At 36.8% G+C, this 18,876-nt stretch overlaps 1 protein-coding gene across 1 annotated transcript; it reads right to left on the bottom strand.

The window, feature by feature from the left end:
- Nucleotides 1-6,178: 6,178 nt before the first annotated feature.
- LOC145772674 (ficolin-1-like) lies at nt 6,179-18,031 on the bottom strand. The gene is made up of 9 exons (XM_082584543.1): nt 17,925-18,031; nt 16,713-16,826; nt 15,884-15,985; nt 14,938-14,997; nt 14,469-14,617; nt 11,202-11,301; nt 10,312-10,411; nt 9,291-9,443; nt 6,179-7,580 (listed from the first exon to the last, which is right to left on the bottom strand). The coding sequence occupies exons 2-9, from the start codon at nt 16,819-16,821 to the stop codon at nt 7,436-7,438; spliced, it is 918 nt and encodes a 305-aa protein (XP_082440669.1). The 5' UTR covers nt 16,822-16,826; nt 17,925-18,031; the 3' UTR covers nt 6,179-7,435.
- Nucleotides 18,032-18,876: the final 845 nt, after the last annotated feature.

Here is an 18,876-nt window from a genome sequence, read left to right as displayed (position 1 = left end):
TTTATAATTATAGTTTTTAGTTTAAATTCCTATTATTAATAGCCTAGTTCAGTTCAGTTGTTTTTATTTCTGAACATAAAAGCAAAAACAATACACGTCTACATAGCAAAGGTGGATAAAAAGGGAGAAGCGTCAAAACGCGAACGGTAAAACGTGCTTGTGACCGAAGTGAGTTATTAAGTTGAAAAAAAAAATTGGCACGGTCGCAACACCTTCAGAAAAATTTAGGGTAGAAAGGAAATTAAAAAACAAAATGATACAAACAAAAATAAGAAGAGAGAGAGAGAAACCTTTTATTTTGTTTGCTGCGAAAAATAGTACACGGTACAAATATAAACCGGTACAAATATATTCAACAACAGACAGGAAGCAGCGAAAGACTATAGCCTAACTTATTAGGCTAGTCATCGAGTCAGCTGCTTCCCGTGTTTTTAATGTGACAAACGTAAAGCATCGGCATTACGTTGCAAACAAGACAAGCATAAGTTTCGCAAAAATGTAAACAAAAAAGTGGATTCCTGTGGTTTCATTGTAACATCAAAAAATATCATGCCCTACAAAGTAAGTTAGTAGGCTATGAGAAGAAAAAAAACACACCTAAGTTATGCAAAAACAACAACTGTAAACTGCTAGCATAAAGGACGAGGCAAAAACACTAAAAGTACCGTAGGCCTATCTTTCTAAATTCATACTTTAACAAAATCAGTCAGGATAGGCCGACTTGAGTACAGTTAATAAGATTGCAGTCGTTGATAAGTAGTAGCCTACGTAGCACAAGTTTGTGAGTAGTAGGCCTAAGCCTATACCATGGCGCGGCCTATACGTAGGCTATAGTACTAACAATGTTCAATCCGAAATAATTGTCAATGTTGTGACAATAAAAACTGTCACGGACCAAGTTCATTCATATAATAAATTTTTAGTTTTTTCGTGAAAGTTTTAAAAAAAGCAAACAAAAAAACAACAGCTTATTACCCCGTATAGCTTTAGCTGATATTTTCAAGATTTGTAGCCTATAAATAGACATTTGCTATGAAGATCGGCCATGGTGCGTTATCAAGAGTGCTGATGGTCGTGAGGGGAACACATCTTGATGCGTTTAGCTCATAGCAAGCAAGGCAAGCAGAGAAAACCCCACAAAGAAATCCTACCACGGGAAAATTAAGCCATTTCAAGCGCAACGCACCAGGCCTTGCACGACTCATAAAATAGTTACAACTTGACTACCGGTAGGCACAAAACAATGACAAAAACAAATAAAACAAACAAGCAAGAACAACATCATTATCTTGCAGAAATCCAATTATACCCAGAGAAGTTATGTCTTGCGTGCTTTGATATAAAGTTACGTCGATTAGGCTAAGTATAACTATTAAAGTATGCGTATAAAGTATGAGACATGAGTAATAAAGTATGAGTATTGGTAATATTATGATTGCTTATCCACATGATTGATTGATTGAATCTTTATCCTCGGACTAGGAAAGCTTTTTTGAGAGCTTAATCCTTGAAGTTTCGCATAACCTACTTGTAGAGGCTTTGAATAATTGACGCAGGCCCGGTCACCGAGATTGGCAGAGCGAAGTTTCCGATTGTTGAAGTCTTGTTGCCGGGAAATTATTCCATCCATTAGATGACGCTGAGTGGAGAGCAGTCCTTAACGTGCGTTGCTCAAGCGCACACCCCGAGAAACGACCTTCAATTATTAGAACTGAGCAAGACGAAACATCAATATTAAAACTGGCAAATTTAATCCACAACACTTTTCATTAGGCTGTCATTCATCAATACATGTGTGCTTCTCTCTGTTTTTTTTGTTTTTTTTTTGGGGGGGGGGGGGGGTTTGTGGCCGTGCTAACTGCAGACATAACTTACTACATGATTTTCCATTCAGGCACGTTTAAAACCTTTCAAGGTTTTGCCAATTTTTCCCGTTCATCAACGGCTGGTAACTTAGGTTTATATCGATTTTTGTAGTTAGTATCTTTTTTGTCCCGGACGCGTTAATGACAAAAAATAAAATGATTGAGTGATTAATTCCCACAAAAAATATTTAAACCTTGCAGCGCCCGAGTACTCTCTCTGACGTCACGCGAGGCTTTTAGCGCCATCCTGCGTCTCGCTTAGAAATCTTAGGAATTGAATTTAGAGATCTGTAAACTGAGATGGAGGAACCACGTGGGCCTCGTGGGCCTGGGCCCACCTACTTTATTTTCTGGGTGAGCCTGGCCCACCCACTTTTGAAAGCCAAATATTTTTGAAAAGATAGCGAAACATTTGATCAAGATAACCTGCAGTTTTTTGTGATATAGAGAAAGTAATTTTAGCTGCAGCAAGGGTAGAGGATGCAGCAACTTTGTCTCTAAAAGAAGGCACTTAAACCAGGCTAGTTGGGGATATTGATCTTAATTTTCTTGAAAACGAACTCAAGCTGTTAAAATAGATAAAGCATTTACATAAATCTATCAAAACTGATACTGTTTTACCTGGAAGAGCCTATGTTTAATGCTACGGTACTGCAAAAATGTCTTTTTCGTGCCACAGACTGATGAAAAATTACTTAAAAAGCAGATTAACCCAAGAGCACATCAACCATAGGATGAACAGTTGAACACATTCACAAAAACTTGATCGATCAGGCTGATCTTACCTTAATTTGCCAAGAATTTATTGCTTTCAATGATCGTATTATTAACTATTTTAGGAAAAAATTTCAAGTGTAGGGTAATACAATAGCAGTCACCTTTATAGTGACAGTTGAAGGAACCTTGTTGTTGTTTGATACCAGTAGGCCTAGGCCTATTATATTTGTATATTGGTGGTGCAGCTGTTGTGTATGCACATAATACTGCAGGCTGTTACTCCCGGATAACTTTGCTAACAGTTAAATATGTGTATATACCAGTACCGGTATACTCCTGGTATTGAAACTTTGTGGTAATTAGCTGTGCATTGTTGATGCCAGTATTATATTTGCATATTGGTGCTGCGGCTGTTAAATATGTGCACAGCTTACTGTATAGTGTATAATGCTGCAGATTATTTATCCCAGGTGGTATTATAATAACTGTGTGTGTATTGTTTCTTTTTTATTTGTGTGTTCATCGCCATATTTTGTACAGCACTAAAACAAGGCATAGAAAAATAAAACATAGTACAGGTAACCTTAGCGGGTTTAACATACTTTATTACACACAAAAAATATAACACAATTAAAATAAACTCAAACGTTTTCGACACGTACGTGTGTCCTCATCAGGAATTAAATCTGCAATACACATAAAATGAAAAATTGGAAGATAAATTTGACTTTGCACTATCTGTAACTGTAGTCTAACGACACTCTGGACTGAAAAGCACAAACTGAACAAATGATACAAGAATGATTACGAGTAAATTATGCGGTGGGAAACAGATCACATGAAGTGTAGACTACTGGCATTGGACAAACAATTAATTACTGTAGAACACACACAAAAGGAACGATGAGCCGCAGGCGAATAACTGCCGGTTGAGAGATGGATTATGGCGTTTAATTCTTAAGGCTTCCATGATCTTAGTCTGAAAATGAGATCTGCCTCGAGAGATGATTTTCAGAATTTTCGGACAATTGAAGTGACTTTGACTGCTGCGCCTCTGGGCCCACCTACCTTTAAAATGGTTCTTCCATCCCTGTCTGTAAACAATGATTTTTGGAAGAATGCCTAATCGCATTCTGACTAGTGCTTCGTGGATAGCCTACGTAAATTTGCCGTTATATTACATTGTATGGTTTGTACAGCGTTTGCAATGCGCACAGTAGTGCTTTCCCAATCAAGACTAGGATCCTTCTTAAGCAACTATTACCATGATTCTTGACTCACTTTTATTACTTAGTCTGACTTAGCGCTATTCAGTTTTAACTCAGTATTAAGCCTACTCAGAAGAATTCTTAATTTCTGAAGTCAAGGTCACCATTAGGACGACAACGTATTGTACTGAGTTTCTGGAATCGTCAGTTGTTCTGGTGTTTTCATTTGGTGTTCTTGTTGGATTCTGTCGTTCAGTGCTATTCAGTTAAAAATAAGTCAATAAACGAATCAATGGTGAAGACCTCGCTCGCTCATTGACTGATCCCTCGCTCTCGATACTGCTCACGAGTCACGATATGAGTAATCACTAATCACCATTTGGCGAACTTCTTCCGCTTGTATTCCAGGTAGCCATTCCAACCAACGCGAACGCCGGTAATTCGGATGAGTCGTGCTGGCCGGAATACATTGTGAATCTCTCATTGTGAAACGAGATTTTCTATGAAAACAAAAAATGACGCATAGCGCATGACGCTTAAAATCGGCAAAATAATTGACGGCGCTATCACTTCCGTCAATTAAAAAATAAACTGTCGGCGCTAGTCTCAGCGTCAACAAAAAGTTGACGGCGTCAACGTACAACACTGCTTATCGTCATCATCATTATGTTCCTTCCTCGTATTGAGGGTTGGATGGATACCATGCGCCATTGTTCTCGACCATGAGCTGTTCGTACTGCTTTTTCATAACTTAATTTTGTCCATTTAGTGATGTTTGATGTCCAAATCATTCTTGGTCTACCTTTGTTTCTTTTACCATTTATCTTTCCTTCTATTAATGATCTTTGCAACGAGTTTTGCCTTATTGTGTGTCCGAAATACTTCAATTTTCTTCTTTTGACTATTTGTAAGAGAATTTTACTTGAATTGAATTTGGATAATATTTTATCGTTAGTGATTTTTTGTTTCCTTGAAATTTTTAACATTTACCTGTATGACCAGAGCTCGAAGGCATCGATCCGTTTTTCCATTTTTTGTGATGCTGTCCAAGTTTCAGAGTTGTATAAAAGGGTTGACCAGATATAGCATTTTAGTATCCTTTTACGAATGGATAAATTTAAACTTTGATTGATTAAAACATTTTTCATTTTTCCAAATATAGTTCTTGCAATTTCTATCCGTCTTAGAATTTCATGTTCACACCTCCCATCTTCAGTTATTAAATGTCAAGATAAGAAAATAATTTTACTTTTTGTATATTTTCATTGTCAATTATAATTTGGAGTAAGTTACTGGAGTGTCTGGTGATTTTGAGATTATCATTGATTTAATCTTTTTAGCGTTAATCTTCATATTAACACACATGTATTGTACACTGCTTAGTGCTTATATAGTAGGCTAATAAGGCGCTCAAGTTTAGTCTAGGCTACGTTTACTGCACTGATGAAACAGTGGCGAAACACTTACAGTAGCCTACATTGAAGCAGTGGCGTCCTATCTGCAGTTATGCACGGTAATTACAATGGAGTTTGGAGGTTAGCTCAGTGGTTGCACGCCCGGCTCAAGATCACGTGGCGCTAGTTTGACTCTCGGGGTGTGCGCTTGAGCAACGCATTTCAGGACTGCCCTCCATTCAGTGGCACCTAGTGAATGGAATAACTCCCCGCCAACAACACTTGAACAATCGGAAAACTTTACTCTGCCAATCTCGGTAACCGGCCCTGCGTCAAGAGCCTCTACAAGTATGCGAAACTACCAGATAACCAATCAAGGCTTTGCCAGTCCGAGGATAAAGATTCAAAACCAACCAATATTCCTAAAATATTTAGAGCTGGAGTGGATTTGGAGTCACAAATTTTGTTGTCAAGTGGATTTGGAGTCACAAACTTTGTTGTCGGAGTGGAGCAAGGGTAGAGAAAAGATGACTCCGCAGCCTACACTTTTGAAACAAGGCGGCAATCTGGGATTGTTCAAGATTCAATCTTAATTGTGTGACAATTATTTTGATACGAGAATCGGCTATTTTGCACATCATAGCGTCGTTATTTTTGTAAGTAAAGTTAAGCTGTTTAAAGCATGTTAGCTGGATTTCATAGTTAGTAGTCGAAGTAGGCCTAATCAGTAATCATGCTTCAAGGTATCAGAGCCAGAAATGTTTATAAACGCATTCGCAATGACATCTTATAGTTTGGTTGTTAGTTAATATCCTATATAGTCAAATAATCATGAGCAGTACTAGGCTATGTTTGGCGATTCGGAAACAAGCCAATTTGTCACAATTTAATGCTTTTCCTTGTTGATTAATGATGTTTTCTTGATTTCTTTTGTGCTTGCGAGCCTAAGATTTTCTTCTTTCCCCAAAATATATTAAAACATTTTTTTGGACAATATTGTATTTTGGACAAATCTTGACTGTTGTTAAACATTATGACAAAATCAAAACTTTGTTGTTTCAAAAAGCTCTTTGACCAAAAGTACATACCCTACTGCTTACGAATGACGAATACTTTTGTTTGTAGCTCACAAAAAGCACATTAGGCCTGCAGTGTAGGGGAAGGGAAGGTAATTTGATACACTTTCAACATTTTTACCTGTTAACTGAAAATTACGTGACACAAACTATTGATTTTTAGCTGAAATGAAAGTCTGATCCCTTACACACTTTTTAAAAACATTTCCATTGTTCTATTTTTGTGACTTTTTTATTTAATTGAAATTTTAAAAACGTCACTCAAATGAAGGTAATTTGAAACAGTAAAACTAACACAGAATGCCCCTTTCACAGCAAAGCAATAAATGAAAATTTGATATGTGGTTGGCGTGCTTGGGTGCAAGGATGACTGTTGAGGCCTATGTGTGCGGCGAAGCTTCTACAGCGGGATGGACAATTGGACATGGGAATGATGATTGGCTGGAGTTCTTATTCAAGGAGGGTGCTTTTGCACTGTTCTCATTTTTTGACAGCAGATAGCGTTAATAGTTTTTTTCCAAAAGTAGCAGGTCTAGCTAATAAAGAACAACTTATTTAAATCAACTAGATCAATGACAACATTTATTACAGTCACAAAAAAGAATTTAAAATACTTTATCTTCTCCATATGTATCAATTTACTTTTTTCAAAAAAAGTTATAAAATTTTGATTTTTGTATGCTTGGATGTACATTGCAAAAAAACTGACATGCCCTTGAAGCCTTATCAATAAACTGTCAATTGGTTTCATCTTTCAGGAACTTTTCTGTGTGTTTGGTTTCATCTTTCAAGAACTTTTCTTTAATTTTTCAGACGAAAATAATCATGAGTTAAAAATTTTACGAAAATACGCAAAAAATACACTTTTACAATGTTATGCCACAAAAGCACAAGTTAGCTGCATCTGCATGGTATCATTTTTGTAGGCATTATTTTCACCGATTTTCCACTTGATGAGAGTATTTTTAACTAATATATTTTGTACATTTCTGCAAAGGGGGTGTATCAAATTACCTTCCGTATCAAATTACCTTCCCTTCCCCTACTATGCTATTCTACAAATATGATAGCATTTCCACAAAGCTGATATAGACCTAACACATAAGTTAATGACTGATTGTTGTTTAAATAACAACATCTGTAGTTCTCAAGATTCATATCATTGCCACAAGCCTTCAGTTGCAACGAAACTTCATTGTTGAAGATTGCAATTGGTCAGTTTTCCAATAGAAATTTCTTTCCCTGCAGTTCAAACATGATTCATAACATGCATTGAACCACCATCCTCCCAGGAAACTTGCACCACAATTCTGTCTGCCACTACAAAATTAACAAAAGTAAGCTGTTTAATCGCGCAACTATTTATGGGTCTCGGCTAAATTAATTGCACATAAAATACTGTCGAGCCATCAATCAGATTTTTAAAGTTATTTATGTTATCAACGCAGTGAGTGTGAACTCACTGTCTTACCATGTTCATCATCTTTCTTGTTTTAATCGTTTGCGAGTATAGCTTACAATGAGTCGTTTAGAATGTTGTATAATCTGCTACGTTATGTGAGCGCACGTGAACATCAAAATAACTGTAGGCTAATATTATTGCTTTTGAAGCCTTATTAAGAAAGAACATGTTTTTCTTTATTCAGCGCTGTATAAGCTTTGGCGTGATGCCCGAGGTTGCATCAATCTTAGTCTTTCTGTAGCTCATCTGTAGTCAATTCAAAGTATGAGAGTTCCATGACCTTGTTTGCCTGACAGATTCTTCGGTGCTCGCAAGCCTCCAGCCCTCCACACGACGACAATGCGTCGATTGTTCAATAATAGCATTCAGAAGCGTTAAACAGGGATTATCCAGCGTATACTTTTACATTCGAAATGATTTTGTTTAATTCAAAAACAGTTTAGGTGGGAGCCCCCTCCCTGGCATACGGAAGGAAACTCCACGTCGCCAAATTTTTTGTAACTACCGGTACCTTGTTTAAGTAGGCTGTTCTGCATTCAACCCAGCGTCTTGTTTGTTTTAAGATGAACACTGCGTCATTCTTTTCTCTAGTTTTTAGTTTTGTATTTCAAGAGTGATGCAATTACTTGTTTTAGAGACGGCCTTTTTCAGTGCTAAATTATCCTCTGAAAATGGTCTTGTAAAATCTTTATTTATTTTAGTTTTCTTTGTAGGCTATATATTCAGAGTAAGATAGTACCGTAATAAATTTCTATCGATATTTAAACTTTCACAGAGAGGTGCGATTTATACTTTAATCTAAGGACATTGCCTTGTTAATCGAACTATTCCACTTTTTACATCCGTTTAGGCCTACTATCATGCTTTTCATATTCATATATCTAATAATTCAATCCAAAAGTACAGTGACATATGCAAAGACCGTGAGGGTTTGTATTTCACCAACAAATAGCGTCGGCTGCATTAAAACTTGGTCAGACTATAAAGTAGCATTAGGCTACTCTTGAGAAAAAAAAATGTCAAGTTATATCGAACGCTCCCCTCCCCCTGTAACAAAATCCTGCGCCCGCCACTAAGCGCATCGTCAATGGGCTATGCGTGGTTCATTGGGTTGAGTAAGCTCACTTCGTCGTCTACGTAAAACGTTATATGCGACGTCCAAAGTTTTATATCACCTTTTTTTTTTCAGTACAAAATCTATCCAATTGAGTAAATTAGTTGTTGCAAGCTAACAAATTATCGCCAATGCAAGCTGAGTATGGTAGGCTAATCTTACACAATATTACTTACTATTTATCATTGGCAAATGGATGTTTTTTCAATTTGTTTTCTTTTTGATTCGAAAAAAAATTTTGAATGCCCCCCACCTTTGAGAAAATCCTGCGTACGCCACTGAATAAATGTGAATTTTCTCCCTATATTAAAAGATTTTACGGCCATAACTTTACGCTTTCTAGTCATACTTTTAAGAGCCATTACAAACTAGCGGCCCACTAGTAGATTTCGGGGGGGGGGGGCAAGATGGTGCTCACACGGCCCTGTAGATATCTAATCAAATAAAAGCTTACGTGATATCGTTGTCTCTGTCTCTTGTGGAGAACTGCATGTTATGATGGATGCCACCATCTTTTGAGCTTTCAGTCAGGCCATCACCAGCTGTGCCGTTGTATCCACTCACACGTAACCTGTAGTTGTCGCTCTCGTCCGCGATACTGAATTTCCTGATAAATAATGTCAAAAAATATTGAATGATTGAGATAAATAGCCTGCAGTGAGAAGGGCGAAATGGCTAAAACACTTTTTTTCTTGATAGACCACAATGCTCCATATGAAAGCCACTGCCAGTCGTTGTCCATTATAGTTAGTGATCAGTTAGTATTAGCAGGCACTGCCAGGCAGTAGCGTTGACTGGGCGCTCCAGAAAATATTTTTGGGCCGGGAATAAATTTTAGGGGCCCAAAACCTTTTCAAGGGTCTCAATAACATGAAGAAACCACAGCTTATTCTTTAGATTCAGTGCGTTTCCTACAAATGTCTTGATTTGGCCCAAGAATCCCTCATTGGTAGCCTACAGGGCCCAATATATCCTCTCAACGGTCATGTTAGTAGGTCTACTGTTACCTGTTCATTTTATATGTGTTAGGCTAGTTGCTACCTTCGTACAACGAATATGATCTTTGGAGAGAAAATCGATCTTGATATTACAAATTAGGCTAAACGAAATATAAACTGCAGAATTTCCCATTTGGCACACTCACATTGATGAGCTATATTTTGCAGGCTACAGGGACATATAGGCTATCAAAATTGTATTGAGATAATTTTGTTTATTAACAACTGGTACTGGTATTACGTTGATTTCGGCAACCATAAAATTATCTGAAATTTGAGGAATCATTTTATGAAATTTCCCAAATCAACATGATGCAGTTGTTTTCAAGAAATAACATTCTTGAATGGTTTAAATTGCGACTACAAGTATACAGACCTATAAGCAGATGCCAACCCATTAAATTGTTTCTTATTGCCGGCTTATACCCATTATGTAGGTCTACTTTACTATACGCTAATGTAGTTTAGTTGTTATACCTGTATGTTGCAAATTGGTGATTGTTGCTGATGGTATCCCAAACATCAACACGTAGTTTGCAACTTCGATCTCTTGTTATCTTTTCAATGATATCTAGACCTTGGATTGAAAAGAAAGCACAAATCTAAAGTGATACTCTAAAGTTTCAACGAAATCTCAGATCGCACACAATATGAGTAACTCTTCAATATATATCAATTGTACACTGCCTACGGCCGTCAACTAGTAGGCTTATATTCAGCCATGAAGATGTAGACTAGCTTACACTAAAATATTAGTTGCGGTAGCCGTCTATTGACCAAACATTTCAGCCAGGAGCGTAGCCAAAAAAATTTTGTGGGTGGGGGGGCAAATAAGTATTTTTGCATATGCCAGTGAGCCCGGCAACGAGTCAAGCGAAACACGCAGAAGGGGCCTCTCCCACAAAATGTTAAAAAAAAAACTTAAACTTGCGCTTTCTGAAAGCATGCGTTTAGCCTAAATCCATAGTAGGCCTATAGCCCAAAACTCTTTAAAATGATGCTGTAACAGAAGGTGAAATGATTAATCAACATATTTCGGGGGGAGATTCCCCCCTCCCCGTAACTACGCCCCTGGTTTTAACTAGCCTACTATTTGTGGATATTTGATTGAAGTATTCTTGTAGAACAATTAGGTAACGTTTGTACATTGTACAACGTCAACTTTTGTACAACGTCAACTTTTTACTAATTCTTCAGTCACATTTTTCTTCATTTCTACAAGGCTACAAATGATCTTTTAAATTTCGAAAGAAAAAAGTCTCAGTGAATTGTCTGCTGAGAATAATTTTCTGCTGGTGATAGCCTAAATTTCTATCGTTACAATAAATTTAAAAAAAAAATGAAACTACACACTCATTATTATTCACCAAGCCAAAAATCTCCACCCAGGTTGCCGAAGCCACGTTTGTACACGTCCCACTTCTCTTCAAAGTTCAGATAACGATTCAGCTGACGCTTTTGAAACACCTTCATGTAAGTATTTGTTGTCAAGTGAATGCTGGGAGAGTTGACCGGAAGCCACAGATGTAACCACGGAAGTGAGACAAAAATTTTCTCAAATTTTAATCTCCCCTCGCCACAAAATAACGTTTTTGAAACTAATACAAAGTTATTTGAATCAATAAAATAAGGTTGATGAAGTTATCAGTTATGTTAGTAGAAAGAGGTTTAACATGTATATTTTCACTCAAGTCTCTGTTTACTTTAGCAATCTTGACGATTGGCAAGTGTAGGCTAATCAGTGGTGTAAATTTTACAATAGGCCTACATATTTTCGAACTGCAAAAATTACTACTCAAAAATCATTCTGGTGAAGATCATGTACGTTCAGTGACAACCTGGTTCGTCTACTTCTACTAACTGTTGAAATCCAAAAGGGCATCCACTCAAAAGTATTTCAGATCAAATAAACAATGTTTTTATATTTATCGTGTTTTTGTTATTTCTAACATAAACTCTATTCTTTGTTTAGTCTAGTTTTGTTCAATTTTACCAGTGTTTGCACAACTTGATGACAAATAAGGTAGGGCAAGGACAGGTTAGTTGATACAACAGGTTAGTTGATACACCCCCCAAAACAAAAACAAATAAACAATATTTTTGGGAAATACTGCCATCAGCTGGTCAAGTGTTATGATAATTATATCACATAAAGATTTGGCAGCGTAGAGTTGCTTAATTTGGAAAAGATTGAAAAAAGTTAGAAATTTAGAGTTTTTTGTAATTTTTATCAGAATTTCATTACAATGAATTAGAGAAAGTTGAGTTAAGATAGAATATTTGGTCACAGCGGTAAACCATAATCTCTTTGTGGGAAAATTTTAACATAAAGTTCCCGAATCCGTTCGTCTGTATATAATGACCGAAGAAACACACACTTGAACTTCTTTTCAAACAGTGTATTTCTGTAAAATTAGCCCGCGGCTATCGAGATGACTGGTGCAACGCCTTACACCTCAAAACTGTCACTACGATACAGATTACTTGGATAAAGACGGAGAATTTGTCCAGCTAGCAAGCACCAAATAAACCAGTTAAATGTGCGACCGACTTCCAACAAACAACTTCGAGAATGAATCAGAAAAATTTGTGATAACTCAAAGGCGACGCAACATTTCATGTTTAAACCGGTTTCAACAGGATTGACACGAGTCTTACGGACGATGGTGCAATTTTGGCTCATGTTTTAGGAATTTCCATGACGTAATATTCAGTAGACCCGAACGGTTTCTACATGACGTTTGACCAGGCGAACAACCGTCTGTAACAATATTTACTTATAGATGAGATTTGGTATCTTGAGGCAAGGTAACAATGTGCAAGTGAAAAAGTTTTCCAACTCTTGTGTTGGCACAATGACATCTATGTTTTTCAAAATTTTAAGAAAAGGTTAGTTGATGCATTAATTTATGGGTTAGTTGAGACACTGTATCAACTAACCTGCATGACCAAAATTATCAAGGTTTTATGGCAATTTTTATGCAATATCTACATCAATCCCCTCTAACCTTAAGATAGGCCTAGATTGTATTGGGCAAAGTCAATGATGTGATAGTTAAGGGCAGTGTTCCCTCAAGATTTTGACAAGTCTGCTAGTGCCCCAAAATTTAATTGCTATGGGAAAAATAGCAAACTTAAAAGTATTGGCATGTGCCCGAAAAGGTTGCATTATGTTTTACAGATAATATTTCAATATCTTGTATAAATTAATTCAATAAATGGTTTGTGTATCAGACATAACTGGTATGCCACAGTTTTATAAAATGCCATACCCCAATGCTTTAGGAGGGTCTTCCAGAAGGAGCAAGATTGTCAGATTAGTAGGCCAAATCCCACTTTGAAGTAGTGGGATTTGGCCTACTAATCTGACAATATAATTGCTTACAAAAAGGGCATTCGTTTGTGTGGTGTGTTTTATTGTGGACGGTAATACTCACTGCCAGGTTTTTTTAAGGTTTGGTTTAGATGACCGCTAAGTAGTTTTAAGAGACCGCAAAGTGTTTCATTTAAATACCAAAAAGTAGCCATATTTGCTTAAGACATAGCGAGAAACAACCATTACTTTTCTACTGTAGTTGCAAGTCCAAATTTTGGGAAACCGCTGGAGAAATTTAACACCTTAAAAAAACACTGCTCACTGCTTTGCTCATGAACATTTATTTCCTGATTTTTCTGCTTGAATACAGCCATGCGTCAGCTAACCTGCTGGACTGCAATGTGTGTATCAACTAACCTTAAGAGTGTATCAACTAACCTTTTCGAAAGGTTAGTTGATACATTATAGAATGTTGTATTCCAAGGTGCATAAACTGATTGCTATTTAAATGCAAGGAGCCAAAATTGGCGAAAAAGTAACCCTATAATGAGCTTTCATATGCACCTAAAGTTGCGTTGCTACACCTAGCGTTTCGTGAAAAAACGCATTTTATGTAAAATTTGTATCAACTAACCTGCCTTTGCCTCTATCGCTTATTAAATTCGTCGCTTATTGAGAGGTAGATATGTTAAGGGGATTCTGCTTTATTTATTATTATTATTTTATTATGGTGATATCACACAGGTCTCATCGTCCCAATGCTTGCAGAAACAGAAAAATTTCGGAGAAACATTTTGGATGAGATTTTAAAAGGACCAAAAAGACTTTTCGGGTGGACCAAGCATTGGGTCCATCATTGTCACAAGTAACAGAAAAAGTGACACTGCACAACCGTTTACGCTACGAGCTAATAATGGCTGAATAGGCTTTTGTGAGATGTTTTTCTTACATAATTTATCTAGGGAAAGCTCAACTCACCTTTGTGGGAATAATTGTAAGCTATTGAAGTATCTTACATCGGTGATAGTTGAACAAATTCAATTTTTTTTTCTTCAACAATAAAGTGCATAGCCTACATAAGTAGCCTAGTAATGTTGAGAAATAATTTATTGTTTTTGTGTTTTCTGGTAAATCATTGTCTTAAAGTTTAGCAACAAATTGATTTTTGCAACTTGAGGATGGCGATAAATATTTACCAAAGTAAAAAAATATCTCAACTCTCGTTGGTCTCATTTTTTACCTTCAAATTTGTGACAACTTTATGATCTAACCATGACCTTGGCTATGGACCGAACCTATTTCATCATAAACCACTAACCGTCCATCCTTCTCCATCTGATTCCATGTCACAGTATATGTATTCTAAACTTTCACCAACTAGGACTCTGTAAATGCCGTTTTTAGTAATTCCTGATGCCAACAGGTCTTGACAATCTCTGTTTGCTGAATCGATGGTCCGACCGTGAACTGATAACAATAAAAGTGCGACAACTAATTTATAACAATTACTTATTTACTGCAATAATATTGGTTCTTCTCAAAATCTGCTGCAGTCTACTATAGCCTGTAAGTCAGTCACAATCACTTTTTAGAAAACTACTTTAAAATAGCCTACTACTATGTGCACTACATTAAGAGGGACCGATCATGGGATTTTTGAGGCGGTAAAAGATAAACCTCAGCCCCAGAGAATGAAAAAGCCTTCCCAGGAAGAAGGAATACAATGGAGTAATAAACGGTGGAAAAGTTATCGTATAGCAAAAGAAAAATTCGGAAAGTAAGCTTACCCTGGTTCGTGGTGGCATTTTGAATGCTGGAAACATTATTCTTGATTTCTGCAATTTTAACTGAAAGAAAAAAAAAAAAACTATCATCAATCTGTTGTAGATTACAACTTTATCGTGAATGAATCTTATTTTTAAGCATGAACACAAACAACCTTTTATCAACGACGTAAACTAAACATGATCTTAGTTGGTGAGCACTTCACGCAGGTTGTTGACATCATTAAAATTGCGAGGCGTAATTTACAGCAACAATTAAACGAAAAGAAAATACCTGGAACAGCCGCGTGAGACTACATTATTAATTGTCATCAACCATACGCAATTGTAGTCATAGCCTACGTACCAGACCAGGACTACTCAAAACGGGGTTTAAAAAACTCTGTGACTTGGCAATTGAAAATGTTTTTTATGAGGTTTTTTTTCACTACGCGACGAACTAGTGCTTACATTTTTATTTATTTTTTATATCCAGCCGAAGATTGGTTTCTAGCCAAAAAACAGTCCTTTATAGATCAATGTAAAAATAATTAATCTTCTGGGTAGAATAATCTTGACTCGAAAAAAGAAAATGCGAACATATAGCCTACTTAGCTACGTAGGTTATCGTATTTGTATTTAGGTAGGCTATCTGCACAAATGTTTTGCCTTGAGGATTTTATTATTTTGAAAAAAGCAATTTTGCAGTTATCTTACAAGAAAATGTCTGGAAGAAAATTTAGTGAAAAAATAATTTCATTCTGGCTAATGTGATACCTGTTGTCATAGAGCTAAATCAATTATAAAGCAGCCATACTTTGTTAAGTTCTGCACCTCTGGTTCTATCGAGCCGTGTATTTCTAGAATCTAGTTTTTTAGAGAGCATCTAGTGCTACGAAAGATGCAATTCGTAAAAAAAAACAATTGCCGTAGTTGGACTTTTATAAATTGAAAACTAGCCATTGTTTACCTTCAGATTCTCTGAGTTGTTCCTCTAATTGTGAAGTTTGCTGCCTGAGTTGTAAAATTTGGTTTTTATTTCTTCTTTGGCTCCTTTGTGCTTCTCGTTGCCCTTAAAATTCAAATGAAAATAGTGATATGTTTTATTCGAAATTACGTTGGTAGAACTTCAAAAATGTTTAACATACACTATTAGTGGCGTAGCCAGGAATTTTGAAAGAGGGGGTTTTGACGGCCGGCGGGCGAAGTCCAATGGTGTGTACGTGTATGGTGACACTCAGCGGCGGGGGTCTGGGGGGCCTCCCCGAGAAAATTTTGAAAAATTACTTTGACTTTGGTGCATTCTGAGAGTATTTTCAACAAAAATGTGGGTATGAATATTCCTGTAAAATGGTGCTGTCTGGTGGCATAGCAAAAGGATAAGATCATGTTTTCTTCGGCATTTTTCGGAACTAAAGCTACTGTAAGTCGATCTCGATGTTTTCTTGTTGCTAATTCCTGGCTGAGATATTTGAATGTTTGGTAATGGCAAAACTCGCTCTTTGCAGTTTCGTTTAAAATTAGACAAACTTTGTTTTAGAGACATAAAGAGACTGGAAGCATCATTCTTAATATCGTGATGTCACACGCGTGTCAAAGGGGGGGGGGGGTTGCAACTTCCAAAACCCCCTTGGCTACGCCACTGTACACTACAGCATAATAACTCGGTTGCAGAGGGTAATGAATAAGCAACCATTGTACGGGAAATGGCAATCAAAGTTTTGTAGTAAAACATCACTTTGTTACAGGTATAGGCTACAGTACTTTTGGCGGATAAGTGATAGTTTGATGTTGTTCACCTCGATGAAATGCAGTGAGTTGGCTTTCAAAAGACAAGACTTTTCTTTCCAACTCAGGTATCGCTTCGTAACTGTCGCCAATTTCACCTTTCTCTCCTTTCTCACCCATATCGCCTTAGCAAATAAAACATTTTTAGGCAGGCCACAAATAAAACTATTCTGAAAAACAAAAAAGCCTGACTTACAATAAGCGGTTAATTTCACTACTTAGTTAAATTGCATGTTTTTATATGCTTTTCATAATAGGTACTTGCGCTATTCCTGATAGACCTACTGGAGAATCCGAAAGTTAATCATAGAAAAATGCAAGTTAGCAACCCGGCAGATTTTTACTTTATGAAAAAATTTACCTGGAATTGCAAATTGTGTGTGTAAGCCGATTTACATGACAATATAAACAAGTAGCTGACCTTGCAGCCAAGCAAACAGCTTTATTTCAACAGCAGACAGAAAATACCAGTCAAAGGTATTGTTCTAGCAATGTATTTCGGAGAGCCTCTACACCGATAGTTACGTTGAAGTAATTTGACTGCGTAAATGCATCAGGAATGGGAGAAAGTTTGTTGTTTTAATACTCGTTTGAGGAGAGTTTTACTAGTCACGACGCTGTTATCGAGACACACACTGAAACTTGACTTTACGATGTAACTTAACCAATTGCACCAACTGAAAATAACTTACAACAAACGCGTTAAAAGTTATGCAGATAAACTTGGTAAAACGAAGTCTGAAACTACATTTGAGCTACCACGGTTCAGTGAGCTCCCTATAATGAAGAGGTGATCCATTTGTGTTTAACTGTTTATGAATAACAATTCGAAATTAAGTGGTAAGCTAAAGTCATCACTCAGCCGCCATCTAGTCGTGACGAGTCGTCATAAGCAAGTTTAGTTCTACAAAGAAAATGTACGCCTCTGGAGACCTTGGAGTGAAGAGTTTCTCTTTTTAACCTCTTGGTATCAATGACTTGTGTACTTGTAGTACAACAGGACGCTGCAATAGGAAGAAGCTACTCTTTAATCTTGCCACACATGACGCGTAAACTTTCTAGCCTACTCCATTTCGAGATCATATTATAATGTAAGTTAGTCGTTGGTCATATGTTTTCATGGTCTGCAGTCTGTTCTTCAACACCACCCTCAACAAGATTGTGTATCTGCATGGAAATAATAAAAATACAATTGTTTATAATATAACGTTGTGAGACCTTACCTTTAGTACCAGATGCCCATCGCTTTCCAGGATGTCCTGGCACTGCGATCACTACATCCTCCTCAAGATCAGTGCCACAAGTCAAAGTGACTTGTTTGGAGCTTTGCACGTTTGAAAACACACATAGATGTAGAAAAACAAAACTCAACAGAAGCATTCTTTTTGACATACCTTTACAGTTAGTGAAATTTAAACGCAACATTGTTTAAACTGTCCAACTTAGTTTATCTAAAAACAAAAAGTACAATGCAAGTACGGTATGCTTTCATTTTCAAGATGTTTAACCTCGCAGAACCCTGACAAATACAGTAGGCTACAAATTAGTCTGCAAAAGCATGAAAAATATTTCCAGAAATATAGCCTACTTGATCTGACTTAATGCGTCAAATAAAGATTTCAAAAATGCATTTAACCATATTTTAAAACAGGGGGAGGGTCCAAACTTTTTCACAGGCGGGCCAGATTTGAAGATGCGAATGTGCTCGCGGGCCAACAGCCTCTGACAATCCACTGATAATCTGACAGTCCGTTTTGTGTAAAAAAATGTGGATATATATAGTGATATGGTGTTATATTACTTATTGTCATTTTCATACAATATAGCAATATGCAGATTTAACTATTTGGTACATATGCTACATATCACATGTGATAAGTTAGTTGTCTGCTTTTCCATCAGAAATTAGCACATCCAGAAACTTTGTAAAACGCAGCTGTGCTAATGTAAATGACAAAACTGACGATTTCAATACCCAGATCTGGTCTGGTTAGACTAGGTTAGTGGTGGACAAGCGTAAAATACCAAGTACTCGTTCAGCGCCGATCTCAAGGTTCTTGTTGTTTAAGTTCATAAACGAGAACGTCTGCTCACACAAGTATGTTGAGCCAAACAAGCTCAACATTTTCTTTGCATACTTTTGCATTCCTGGAAATTTGTTTTCATCCAGCTGCT

The sequence above is a fragment of the Aplidium turbinatum genome, chromosome 6 (genome assembly GCF_918807975.1).
Source record: "Aplidium turbinatum chromosome 6, kaAplTurb1.1, whole genome shotgun sequence".
Classification (NCBI taxonomy): domain Eukaryota; kingdom Metazoa; phylum Chordata; class Ascidiacea; order Aplousobranchia; family Polyclinidae; genus Aplidium; species Aplidium turbinatum.
Note: the sequence above shows the minus strand (reverse complement) of the source record. Positions and strands in the feature narration are given on the sequence as shown.

What these genes read in the sequence shown, in the direction of transcription:
- LOC145772674 (XM_082584543.1), bottom strand. Translation starts at nt 16,821, where the DNA reads ATGGGTGAGAAAGGAGAGAAAGGTGAAATTGGCGACAGTTACGAAGCG. An exon ending in ACTCACTGCATTTCATCGAG is followed by an intron (nt 15,986 to 16,712) that starts GTGAACAACATC and finishes TTGAATTTTAAG; the next exon opens with GGCAACGAGAAGCACAAAGG. An exon ending in ACAACTCAGAGAATCTGAAG is followed by an intron (nt 14,998 to 15,883) that starts GTAAACAATGGC and finishes TTTTTCTTTCAG; the next exon opens with TTAAAATTGCAGAAATCAAG.